Source organism: Bubalus kerabau, chromosome 19, assembly GCF_029407905.1.
Source record: "Bubalus kerabau isolate K-KA32 ecotype Philippines breed swamp buffalo chromosome 19, PCC_UOA_SB_1v2, whole genome shotgun sequence".
NCBI classification, from domain to species: domain Eukaryota; kingdom Metazoa; phylum Chordata; class Mammalia; order Artiodactyla; family Bovidae; genus Bubalus; species Bubalus kerabau.
The window spans coordinates 30,911,775-30,924,074 of record NC_073642.1 but is presented as its reverse complement, the minus strand read 5'-3'; the positions used below and the strand labels follow the sequence as shown (position 1 = coordinate 30,924,074).

At 51.7% G+C, this 12,300-nt stretch overlaps 1 protein-coding gene across 1 annotated transcript in view; it reads right to left on the bottom strand.

Moving 5' to 3' along the window:
• The window catches only part of ADAMTS7 (ADAM metallopeptidase with thrombospondin type 1 motif 7), a 64,465-nt gene extending 52,634 nt beyond the window's left edge, over positions 1-11,831 (bottom strand). The window contains exons 1-3 of the mRNA XM_055556011.1: positions 11,787-11,831; positions 10,950-11,251; positions 1,626-1,981 (exon numbers count right to left, since the gene is read on the bottom strand). Coding sequence (XP_055411986.1) covers positions 1,626-1,981; positions 10,950-11,049 — 456 coding nt within the window. The 5' untranslated portion in view covers positions 11,050-11,251; positions 11,787-11,831. The remainder of the gene's footprint in view (positions 1-1,625; positions 1,982-10,949; positions 11,252-11,786) is intronic.
• Between the last annotated feature and the right edge of the window lie 469 nt (positions 11,832-12,300).

Below are 12,300 nucleotides of genomic sequence, written 5' to 3'. Positions count from 1 at the left end.
TGTAACTAGACTTATTGTGATCATTTTACAATATATTAATAAATAGGTATCAAATTGTCTGAAACTAATATTTTGATAATATCTCAATAAAAAGAAATTTGATTATCAAAAGAAAAAAAAAGAAAGGAAGGAAGAAATGGGTTTCCTTCCAAATCTAACAAGATGGCCACTGGGATATCCACTGCCACCAGGACACCCTCTTCCTTGGTCCCAGGATCTTCCAGAGAAGGGAAATTGAAAGGGGTGTCTCAGGGATGTTTGCTGGCATTCAGAGAGGCCAGAGGAAGGAGGGGCCTTGGGAAGTATCTTTGAGCAATCCACCATATACTAGGGAAGCTCAGGACTCCAACATGGGAGGTTTTTCCTCCCTCAGACCCCTCCTCATTGGCTCCAAGTCAGCCAGTTGGGTCACTCAGGGCAGAGAACCTGGAGTGCTGGGTAGTGTATCATTAGCTGTAGGGGCTGGAGGCCTGCGTTGACTCCACCACTGGATAACTGAGTGACCTTGGGCAGGTTCCTCTCTCAGTCTGTTCCCTCATCTGTAAAACGGGAACGATGCCCATTTGCGTACTTGTCGCTCAGGCGCAACAAGATTAATTTAACTATATGAAAAGCGAGAAGTACAGGCTCCTGTAAACAAGACTTTCCCAGGCAGCTGGGCTTGCAAAGGCCCAGATACCCTAGAGCAGGGGTCCCCACCCTCCAGGATCTTATGCCTGATGATCTGAGGTGGAGCTGATGTAATAATAATAAATAATAGAAATAAAGTGCACAATAAATGTAATGTTCTTGAATCATCCTGAAACTACCCCCTACCCCCAGTCTGTGGAAAAACTGTCTTCCAGGAAACCCTTCCCTGGTGCCAAAAAGATTGGGGACCAACGGCCCTAGAGCCTGTGAGGTGGGCTATATGTCATGAGCCCATGCCCTGCCACAGCTATGGCTTTTCCTGAGCAATCTGAGCTGAGGCTCCCTGCAGGGAGTAGTGGATGGCTGAGAATGTGTCCCCACCACCCACCCACCCCCACTCCTCCCACACCCGACCCTCCAGAGCTGGGAGCAAAAGGAGCCCTATGCTGCCTGGAGAGGAGCTGCTCTCAAGCAGAGGGAGGCAATTAGGGCTGCACGTGGCTGCCAGCATTACCTCAACTCAGAAAAACCTGGAGGCTAAAGCCTGCTCTCCTGGGAAGCCGGGTAGGGGCGGGGGTTGCGCGATCAAAGTCATAACTGATACTCCTTGAAGATGAGGGACTCAACTGCTTTTTGAGTTACTTAGTCCACACACACCACAAACAAAAAGCGGTTTTCAAAGTCTGGACTGACAGCTTCAACACTATCTGAGAAATTGCCAAAAATGCACGTTCCCCATCCCCTCCCCCCATCTACCCTATGGGACATCAGGTTTTCCACTAGGCCTAGGTGACTCTGGCTCGCTTTAAAGTTTGAGAACCGCTGCCCTAGAGAACAAAGAGGCCTGAGCTTGTTCACCCCATTTTACAGGTGCTAATACTGAGGCTGGAAGGGGGAACTCCAACAGGCCAAAACCAGCAGACAAGTCCTCGGCCAGGCAGGGGGTGGGGATGGGGGTGGGCCCCACGTCCCGCCAGCTCACCCGGCGCACTCACCAGGCCGTCGCAGGCGCTGATGGCCGCCAGGCCGCCCTCGAGCTCGGGGTCCTGCACCTCACCTAGCAGGTGGCAGGCGGGGGCGCGGGCCCGGATGTGCGCGCGGCCCAGGCCGCCCCGCCGCCGCGTCTCGCTCACGAAGCCGGGCGCCAGCAGGTGTGGGTTGGCGGTCAAGTTGAAACGCAGCTCGCGGCCGCGGTACTGCAGCTCGTAGAAGGTGGGCACGCTGGGGCGGGCGGACAAGTCCCTCTTGCGCAGAGCGCGGGGCCACAGCTCGTAGGACAGGAAGGAGCCCCCCGAATCCACACGCACCGGGTGCACAATGTCCAGCGCCGCCCGGCCATCAGCGGCGTGCCCTGCAGGGAGAAGAGCCGAGACGGAGTGGGGAGCGGCCGAGGGGGCGCTGAGGTCCGAGTGCCGGGATTCAAACACCCACCACCTGTGCTGTTTCACCGCTCTGGGCCTCGCTGGCTCCACCCAGGTGATCGCAATAACCTCTTCACAAGTCTCCCTGCTTCCGTTAGTGACCATCTCGGGTTCCTCTCCTCCAGTCTGATTAGCTTTCCACGTGGTAGTCATAGGGGCTCGTTCCAGAGCTGTCAGATCATAGCCTTTCTCTGCTCAAAGCCCTGCAGTGGCTCCCAGCTCACACACAGCAGAAAACTGTTCTAGGGATGGCCAGCGACGTCCTAGGCAAGGATACCCCCGATCTCATCTCAGCTACACCTCCCGAATTCCTCTATTAGGCCACTGGCCTCCTTGCTGCCCCTGCCTCAGGATTTTGCTTTCTTGTTCGGTCCATCTGAACACGCTTCCCTGTTTCCCACATGACTATAAAGCACTCACTTCCTTCAGGTCCTTCCCCAAAGCTTACTCACTTCTTTTTAAAATTGCAACTCCCTGCCTCTCCCTATCCCCCCTTCCCTGCTTTATTTTTCCCCATAGCACGTCTCACATACTGTATCACTTAACATCTGCATTCTTTTTTCTATTCTTCTTTCTCCATCTCCTCCCAGTGTGAACTCTAAGGGGGCAAGAATCTTTAGAGTCTTTGCTGAAGATTTTAAGTGTTCAAGAATGTCTGGAAACTAGCAGTTTCTCAGTAAGTATTTGTGTAAAATCTGTAGAAAGGGGATCGTAACTTGCACTTTGGGGGCTGAAGATTAAATGAACTGATCTACTCCACGTATAGCAGCGCCTGGCCCACTGAATACGATGAATACGACTGAATACGACGGCAATTATGATTATTAGATTATTATTAGCCTGATGGATTTTTTTAAGTGCCTGATGGTTCTTCTGCACACATCTCCAGGCCTCCTGAGATGGGGAGTCAGAGAAGGACCACCCAGGTAGGGCTCCCTGGCCCCTCATCACTACCACTTCAACCAAGCAGCTCTTTCACATTTGAGAGTTAAATGAAAAGATTCCAGGGCTGGAAAAATTTGCAGAATCCTCTCCTAGTCATTCTGTCTGCTTGATTTCCCAGTAAGTCTTGATTCTTAACCTTTTTCTGCCATGGACTCCTCAAAAACATGTTTTTAAGTGTGTAAGATTAAATGTATAGGAATACCAAGGAAATTCATTATATTGAATTAAAGCTGTCAAAATAATTTAAAAAGTAGATGTGAAATCATGTGTTTCTTTCCTAATGCATTAAACATGATCCAAAGACAAGTTTAATAACTATGATGATTTCAAAGTAGTGAAGAGCATCAGCCTTATTTCAAGATACCTGCAACTGTGTTGAGATTTAAAAAAAAGAAAAAGAAGTTTTTTTTCTTGTCCCTATTGGTAGCTTACCTGTCTCCTGAGAAACCTGTATGCAGGTCAAGAAGCAACAGTTAGAACCAGATATGGAACAGCGGTCTGGTTCAAACTCGAGAAAGGAGTACATCAACACTGTATATTGTTACTCAATTTATTTAACGTCTAGGCAGAGTACATCATGCAAAATGCTGGGCTGGCTGAATCACAAGCTGGAATCAGGATTGTCAGGAGAAACAACCTCAGATATGCAGATGATACTACTCTAATGGCAGAAAGTGAAGAGGAACTAAAGAGCCTCTTGATGAGGGTGAAAGAGGAGAGTGAAAGAGCTGGCTTGAAACTCAACACTCAAAAAACTAAGATCATGGCATCTGGTCCCATCACTTTATGGCAAATAGATGGCAGAAAAGTGGAAACAGTGACAGATTTTCTCTTCTTGGGCTTCAAAATCACTGTGGACTGCAGATGGTGACAGCAGTCATGAAATTAAAGGCTACTTGCTCCTTGGAAGAAAAGCCATGACAAACCTAGATAGTGTATTAAAAAGCAGAGACATCACTTTGTCCATTTAGTCAAAACTATGGTTTTTCAGTAGTTATATACAGATATGAGAGTTGGATCCTAAAGAAGGCTAAGCATTGAAGAATTGATACTTTCAAGTTGTGGTGCTGGAGAAGACTTGAGAGTCCCTTGGACAGCAAAGAGATCAAACCAATCAATCCTAAAGGAAATCAACTAGGAATATTCACTAGGACTGATGCTGAAGCTGAAGCTCCAATACTTTGGCCACATGATGTGAAGCGCCAACTCACTGAAAAGACTCTGATGCTAGGAAAGATTAAAGGCAAAAGCAGAAGGGGGAGGCAGAGGATGAGATAGTCAGGTAGCATCACCGACTCAATGACCATGAATTTGAGCAAACTCCAGGAGGTAGTGAAGGACAGGGAAGACTGGCATGCTACAGTCCATGGGGTCGCAAAGAGTTGGACATGACTTAGTAATTGAACAACAATTGGTAGCTAAATCAGAGATGCTGCTAATACTATTGTGATTTTGTTGCTAATATTTTTAATGGAAGGAAATACTGAATTTCACTTCAAGGTTAGAAAAATTAAAGATGTAATATAGTCCCATCCAAGTTCATGGATCCTCTGAATTTTACCCAGGTCCCTGTGGCTATGGATTCTAAGTTAGGACACCTGCAGGAGAGTCTCCAGATTGCTCCTGGAGAAAGCAGAGAGACGTTCAGAGAGGTGCAGAGACTAGCCTAAAGGCACACAGAAAGAGTAATAAAGTCTCCCAAATGGTTTCAACCTCCCAGTAACGTCCTTCTTCATTCTCAGAGGTCTGTCTCTTGCTGGGTTTCAGTTTCTCCACTGCTAACATAAAAGCTATGACCACCCTAGACAGCATGTTAAAAAGCAGAGACATCACTTTGCCAACAAAGCCCGTCTAGTCAAAGCTATGGTTTTTCCAGTAGTCATGTATGGATGTCAGAGTTGGACTATAAAGAAAGCTGAGTGCTGAAGAATTGATATTTTTGAACTGCGGTGTCGGAGAAGACTTGAGAGTCCCTTGGACTGAAAGGAGATCAAACCAGTCAATCCTAAAAGAAATCAGTTCCGAATATTCATTGAAAGGACTGATGCTGAAGCTGAAGCTCCAATACTTTGGCCACCTGATGCGAAGAACTGACCCATTGGAAAAGACCCTGATGCTGGGAAAGATTGAAGGCAGGAGGAGAAGAGGGCAACAGAGCATAAGGTGGTTGGATGGCATCATCGACTCAATGGACATGAGTTTGAGCAAGCTCCAGGAGTTGGTGATGGACAGGGAAGCCTGGTGTGCTGCAGTCCATGGGGTCACAAAGAGTCAGACACGACCAAGTGAACATGAATTGGACTCAATCAAAGTTTTCCAACTATTTTGACCACTAGACCTAGTCTTCAAAAGAAATCTCACGTGGACACACACACAAAGAAGAGCAGCACTGCTGGGAGTGGGCAGGAACCCCAGGGCTCACGCTCTTGTTCTCTCTTTTCCTTCTCCACAGTTCCCAGGCCCTAAGGAGCAGGTAGGAAACTGGCCCATCTGAGGTTTGTCCCAGCCTCTGGTCCTGCCTAGCTCTGGGGCTTGTCCTGGCTTTATGCCCAGCTTTTGGGATCCTGGCTGCTCAAGACAAAGACTCCTTAAGGCCACAAGAATGCCTGAGTGCCCTGCAGCTGTCCTCCAGAGCTCTCTGTGTGGCTGCTGCTGGGGTGGGAAAGGAAGCCAAGTCCAGCCTGAAGCTCCCTCCAGGCCAGGCCTCAGAAACTCAACTCACCCTCCAATCTGTTTCCTGCCAAACCACTTGAAGAGTGCGCTGCGTGGTGTGGCCCCCCGCACCCCCGTTGAGGACATCCCTCACTGCCCACAACTGCCCCAGTGGGCCAGCCATTAGGGCAGTCCTCTAAGAGCATTCTCCAAGAGGCAGGACACAGGGTGGGCTGGAGTGACTTGTTCAGTGACTTTAGGCAAATTTTCCTTGTCTCTAAGTTTCAGGAGGGCACAAGTGCAAGGATTTTCCAGACTTCTCGGATGAGAATTTGTTAAAAACAAATTCTCAGGCCCTGTCCCAGACCCACTGAATCAGCATGTCCAGGAAATGGGACTGGGAAGCTGTGTTTTTACCAAAAGCCTCAAGGGATTGTGGTCATCAGGGAAGTTAGGAAATTCCTTACTGGACATAAACCTGGCTGAACATCAGCAGTACCTGGAAAGCTCTGAAAAACTGTAGCTGCCCAGGACCCAGCCCAGATATTCTGATTCCTTAGATCCAGGGCTCTGAGGCCCCAGAATCTGCAGTTTTCTAAACCTTCTGGGGATTCTGAAGTAACCATTTCAAGGCTGGCATTTGGAAGCCTTTGGGCTGGATAGTTGAAGGAGACTTCTTGCTCTCTCATCCTCATAAGGGCATTTGGGAGGGCAACTCCACAACCACAGCCTGCAGACTTGTTTTTTTTTGTTTGTCAGTGTATTGATTAGGGGCAGGTAGTGGTTTGTTAGACTGGCAAAAATGTTGAACGGTATTTAATCAGTTGCCAGTGTTTTTTGTAAAAAAGAAAAAAAATCACATGATTTTGTACAAAAGTCTCAATTTTCAGCTTAAAGTCTTATCGTTCATCCATGTCAGGCCTAAATTCACACTTGTCAGAAGTGGTCCATTAGAGAGGGCCTGTGCTTTTCCATCTGCCTCAGTCTCCACCACTTCCTATGTGTTCTCAGCACTGTCGCTAAATATAGGTTGCCCTCAGCTTCACACTTGTGCTGTCTTTCATTCAGTAAAGAGCTGAATCTCTAACAACAATGGGAAAACAAGGGCTGGGCCAAGAGGCCCTACGATTCAAGAAAAATGTCTTCCTATCAGCCTTGTTACGTTACCTGCCTGGTCCATGGCATTTGGTGTTATGAGGGAGAGCTAAGTACCCTAACATCCAGGAAAAAGTATAAGACACCATCCTAGTCCTGAGAATAAATGGGTGCTGGGCACTCATGATTCTTACCCCTGGCACAGCGCTGGGAAAGTCCAAGAGAGGGGAGGGGACAGCCCAGAGATGTACAGGGATGAAGAAGAGCTTTGTCAGAGGGGCACATGTGACATGTCCCCTTGACATATGGGTACATATTTAAGCATGAGGATGAGGACAGCTTGGTGGTGGGCATCATGTGATAGACCACCAGAGAAATAGGAAGAAGTCAGGTGAGGGGAACAAGCAATAAGAAGCTTGACCCAGGCACGTGTTTTGTAGAATGAGAGACAATGGAGTTGCAAAACAATGCAAAAGTGTGAGCATTGAACACAGGTAGACCTGGGTTCAGGTGCCAACTTGGCTACTTAATAGTTGTGTGGCCTGGACAGTCACTTCATCTTGCTGAGCCTCAGTTTCCTCATCTGCTCAGAGTATCCAAGTCAGAAAATTTAAGGAGGATCACAAGGCTGCTAAAGACAAGCTGAAGGTGTGGGGTGCTGATGCCAATTAGCCCAGAAGTGCTCAGTGTACCAGAAGAACAGAAGCTACATGGCACACCTCTAGGCAACGGCAGTGTCCTCAACTGTATGTGGGTGGGAGAGTGCACTATGTATAAGGCTGGGGAATCAGATCCCCTGGGGAGAGATGGCCCCGAGAGGTCAACAGTGTCCCTGGGGAGGGATCCATGAACCTGGGGGTATGCAGTCCTGTTGAGAACCCTTGCACTAGACCTTGGGAAATTACTGCAAGATAGAAATTCAAGTGAGTTATAAAGAAGCATCCTCTTAAGTTCAAAAATGTGGCAGGGCTAAGTAGAAATATGCAGCAGGCAAAAAGCATTAGAAGTAATGTGCTCTATAGTCAGAGCACCTGGGTCTGCATCACAACTTTGCCATCAAAAGCTGTGAGGCCATGGGTAAATTAACCACACAGTCTCAGTTCCTCCATCTGTAATATGGGCATGATAATAATTATCCCTTAGGTTGTGTGAGAATTCAGTGTGTCAATACATAAGCGCTTAGTTCAATAGATAATAACACAAAGCAAATGTGACTAAGTTATGACTGAAAATTAGCAAGAGAAGTTCTCAAGTATACTTAGCTATTTCTTTAAAAACTTCTTTTGCTTAATGACTTAATATTTTAATAAGAAATGTAAAAATATTAGCACTTACAGGATGTTACCATTTTTACTGCAATAATTTTCATTTTCTTGCTTTATTCTGCATTCATTAGTCAATTTGTCAATTAGTCAATGCATTCTGCATTCAATAGTCAATTTGTATTGTTTTGCCATTAAAATATTTTTAAATGAGGGGAGTAAGCTAAAAAATAAACAACTCTTTCAGTGTCTCTGATAGCTGGTGGCTGGTAGAGATCATGGTGGCGGAAACCACCACCACCCAGTGCTAGCAAAGGGTAATTGCAGGTTCCAGTCTGGTTTGTGGGTCCATCAGAGCTGAGCCAGCGGTGCCAAAGCTACTGCAGCTGGGAGCAGGGACTGCCAGTGGTTCACGGCTGAGTCTGTCCTGCCAGGAAGGTTATTCGGTTGTGATTGGAGTGAGTTCCTGCCACAACGGGTGTTGAATGCTTTGACTATCACTGCTAGGTGACAGAACTGTCACCCTGGAACTTCTACCAGAGAAATGCCAACATGGTGTTCACCCTCACCTCCTTATCGAGTACCTGAGTTACAGTCCAGCTCTTCAAATGACCCATAGCTCATGACAAAGAGAAAAAATAACCAGGGTGTGTGTGACACATGCCCCCCCCACCCCGCTCCAGTCCGTCTGCACACACACACACACACGCACACAGAGCTCACATGTGTGAAACAGTGTTTTGGTGGGTCCCTGCGCCAGTCCCAGCAATCCCAAGTCCCTTGGTTTGTTACATTTTTCTAAAAGTGAGCCCAAGATGTTTTCTTTGGCCTCTCACAGGGTCGCATTCAGTGGGCAGAGCACCGGGTCTAGGTTCCCCAGGCAGGTCTGAAGAAAATGACAGAGAGCTCAGCAGCCTCCGTGTCAGGGATCCCGAGTGGGAGAGACTGGGGAGGACCTCATGCGACATATCTATAGGGACACTGGAGACAGACACTCACCTGAAGGGGGACCCAGATTAGATAGGAGGGGCACTTGCCTTTCCTCCACCCCAAATGGCAGGTCCAAGTTTCAGGACACACCAAGGACTCCCTAATCTTACTGGGTCTACCTGGCAGACTCATAAAAACCACGGCCACCACGTGGCAGTCTCTCTGTTCCGTGCGAAGCAAACACATTCAGCATCTTGCTGAATTCTCATAACAACCCTTGGAGGTAGATACCATTATCCCAGTTTAACAACATGGGCAAGCTCATACATGTGTCTGGCTTGCAGTAGAAGGGGACCCTGACCACAGGCACTCCCCGCCCCCCGACACACACATAACCTTTCTCCCACAGCTGCCAGGGAGCCTGGACCCAAGTTCAGGCTTCAGGGGCAATTCCTTGGGGCAAATACTTTCCTGCTCCCATCACCTGGTTCACCCTCATCGGTCCCCAGCTCTGGGGCAGTGGGAAAACACAGGCTTCACCCAGGTGGCCCAGGAGTCTAACCTCGCAGGTCACTGCCCTCTCTGAATCTGTCCTCTCATTTATAAAAGAACTTTCCATCACACACCTTGCAGGGTTGTTGTGGAGCTGATGAGAAATAAGAAGTAGGGATGCTGGCATATGGTAGGTCTCATTAAATATTTGCTCTGTCCCCTACACATTGTTGCTAGACGGGGAGCTTCCTCCCTAAAACACTGCTCCCCTCAACGGCTTTCATCAGCTGCACCCCTCAACGGTTCCTTGAACCTCTAAGATCTGGCTTAAATGCTCCCTACATTCTGGCCCATATGCTTTTCCAGCCTCACAACCACAATCCCTCTGCTGAGAAGGGAGGTCTCCCCGAAACCCAGCTCGAAGCCCTAACCTAGCCACCCCACCCCCACCCGCTCCACCAAGCCCGGTTGGGCTGCACCCACCCGCACCCACACATCCCCCCACCTCCCCACACCCCCTTCCAGCCCATCTAAAGTTCATCCATCACACACACACACACACACACACACAGATATACACACACACACACCCTTCCAGCCCATCTAAAGTTCATCCATCCTTTCAGTCCCTCCAAGCTCGGGCCCCTCTCTTACAAAGCCTTCTTCCCGACTGCCTCGCCTCAACAGCGGTTCCCACTATTCTACCCGCGCCCAAGAGACCAGGAGCTTCCAGAGCGCAAGGCCAGGGGGTCCTCTACACCCTCCGATCCTAAATTCCCAGGCCGGACGCTCCAGGAGCTCCGTGGCCCGGCGGACCGGGACGGAGCATGATTCTGGACGCGGGCCAGAAGCTCTCGGAGGCCAGCCGGGCGGGGCTGGGCGGGGAGAGCCAAGCCTAGGGCCGGGGAAAGAAGCTCCTTCTCCGCGCTGCACTCCCGGCGCCTTCACACTTGGGGGAGGAGGAGGCAGGAAGTGCAAGGACCGCGCAAGACCCGGCCCGGGGAGCTTGAGGGCCGGGCAGGCTGCCTAGAGTCGGGGGACCGGGGCGGGGGGCCGGGGCTCGGCAGGGGACCGCGTAGACCTGAGACCCCGCGACTCCGCCCGCAGCGCCCTGGCCAGCCTGCTTTCCAGACGAGGCACACTGGGGAGGGCGAGAAACTGAATCCATGGTGAGCAAGCCGCGCTCCGTCCAGTCGCTCAGACGAAGAGATTCCCCGGGAGAGACAGTCGCGCTCTGCTGCACCCGAGGTGGGGAAACGGGAGCTCGAAGAGCGTATAAGAGGCTTATTCTGGCTATGGGCAGGGTGCGTAGTGGAGTCGAGGGCTGGGGAAGGCTCCCTGAAGGCGCGGTTTCGCTGCCCTAAGCCCACCCCTGTCCCTAACATCAGGAGAGTGGGGGGCGACCCCTCCCGGCAGAGCCTGGCGGGAGCGGAATCTGCAGAGGTGAGAAGGGGCTGAACCTAGGCTGGAGAAGCGGGGAGGGGTGGCAGGGCCGGCCGGCCGGGGCGGGGCAGCCACCCACCTGGTGCAGATCCGTGGGCGCCCGGCGCCAGGACCGAGAGGAACAGGAGCAGGGGGCGCAGCAGCGGCGCGGGGCTTCGGGGACTCGGGCCGCTGGGCATGGCCGGGGCCAGGCGGCCGCCGAGCGACCCCTCGCACACGCTCTCGTCCGTCCCGTCCGTTCGCTGCCCGGTCCCGGGTCTGGCTCAGGACATGCCCGACCCGCGTGCAGCTCCCGGCGTCCTGGGTCCGGACTGCCGCCCGGCGAGCGGCTGCGCTCGGTCTGCGAGCAACAAAGGCTGCAGGGCCCGCCCCCTCGGCCGGCTGCGGAGGAAAAGAAAAGACTGGAGAGTGAGAAGAGGAGAAAGAAAGGGAAGGAGGGAGGGAGGGAGAAACGCCGCGGGCCCCGGCCCCGCCCCTCGGGCTCCTTCCCCCGCCCCCGGCCCGCCCCTCCCGCCCAGGCGCGGCCTCGCCCCGCCCTCGCCCCACCCTCTCGGGCCACTCCGGGCCGGGGCCGACTGCCCACCGCTCAGGGGCGGAGCACCGGGCAGGGCGCACGCAGCGCCCCCCGACGGCCGGTCGGCCGCCCACCGGGCCGAGGGCGCCGTCTGGCGGTGGAGCCAAGCAGGGCCCTCCTGTCCTGAGCCCGCCGGAGCCCCTCAAAGAATCTGGAATTTCTGGAATTTCTTCCTTGTCCCTAAACTGTGCTCGAGGTGGCGCCCTTCGGTGCACTCCCGGGGCTAGGCAGTCCTGCCCTTCTAAAGAAGAGGGACATAGAGGCCCCGGGAGGGTCCAGGATCTCCAAAGCTAGCTGGGGAGAGAGGCCCAGACTCTTCCCAAGGGAGCATCTGTTTCCTACCTGGGGCAGGGTCCCTCAATTCCTCCTGTCCAGACTCCTTTCCAAGTGTGTTTGCCTGAAGGGAAGCACAGCATTTGGCCCATGGGCTGGAGCCCACAGACTCAGCAGGGGCCTCCTGGGAGCTTGGAAATCAGCCAACCCCAGCCTCGCATCCTCAGCCTCAAACACCCGCCATCTGTCCTGTGGCCCGAGCCCTGATTCTAGCTTCCTGCTCCCTTCCTCGTTACTCCTAGAAGCCGGTCCCCCTGTCAAAGAACACTCCCACCCTCCACCTTCTGCTTCACTAAACCTGGCCCTACCCTGAGGACCTTCACCTCTTGTTCTCAGTGGTGGTCTGCTTTCTTCCCCGGACCAGCCTTTGTGTAGCCTTCTGCCGCCCACATACCTCCCCACTGTTCCATCTCACATGCACTTTCCCTCATCCTGGAAGTTCCCATCTGGCTCCTTCACCCCAAGCCCTGCTGTCCTCGGGGACAAATGCAGCATGTGGCTACACAGTTGCTTGACCTCCTCA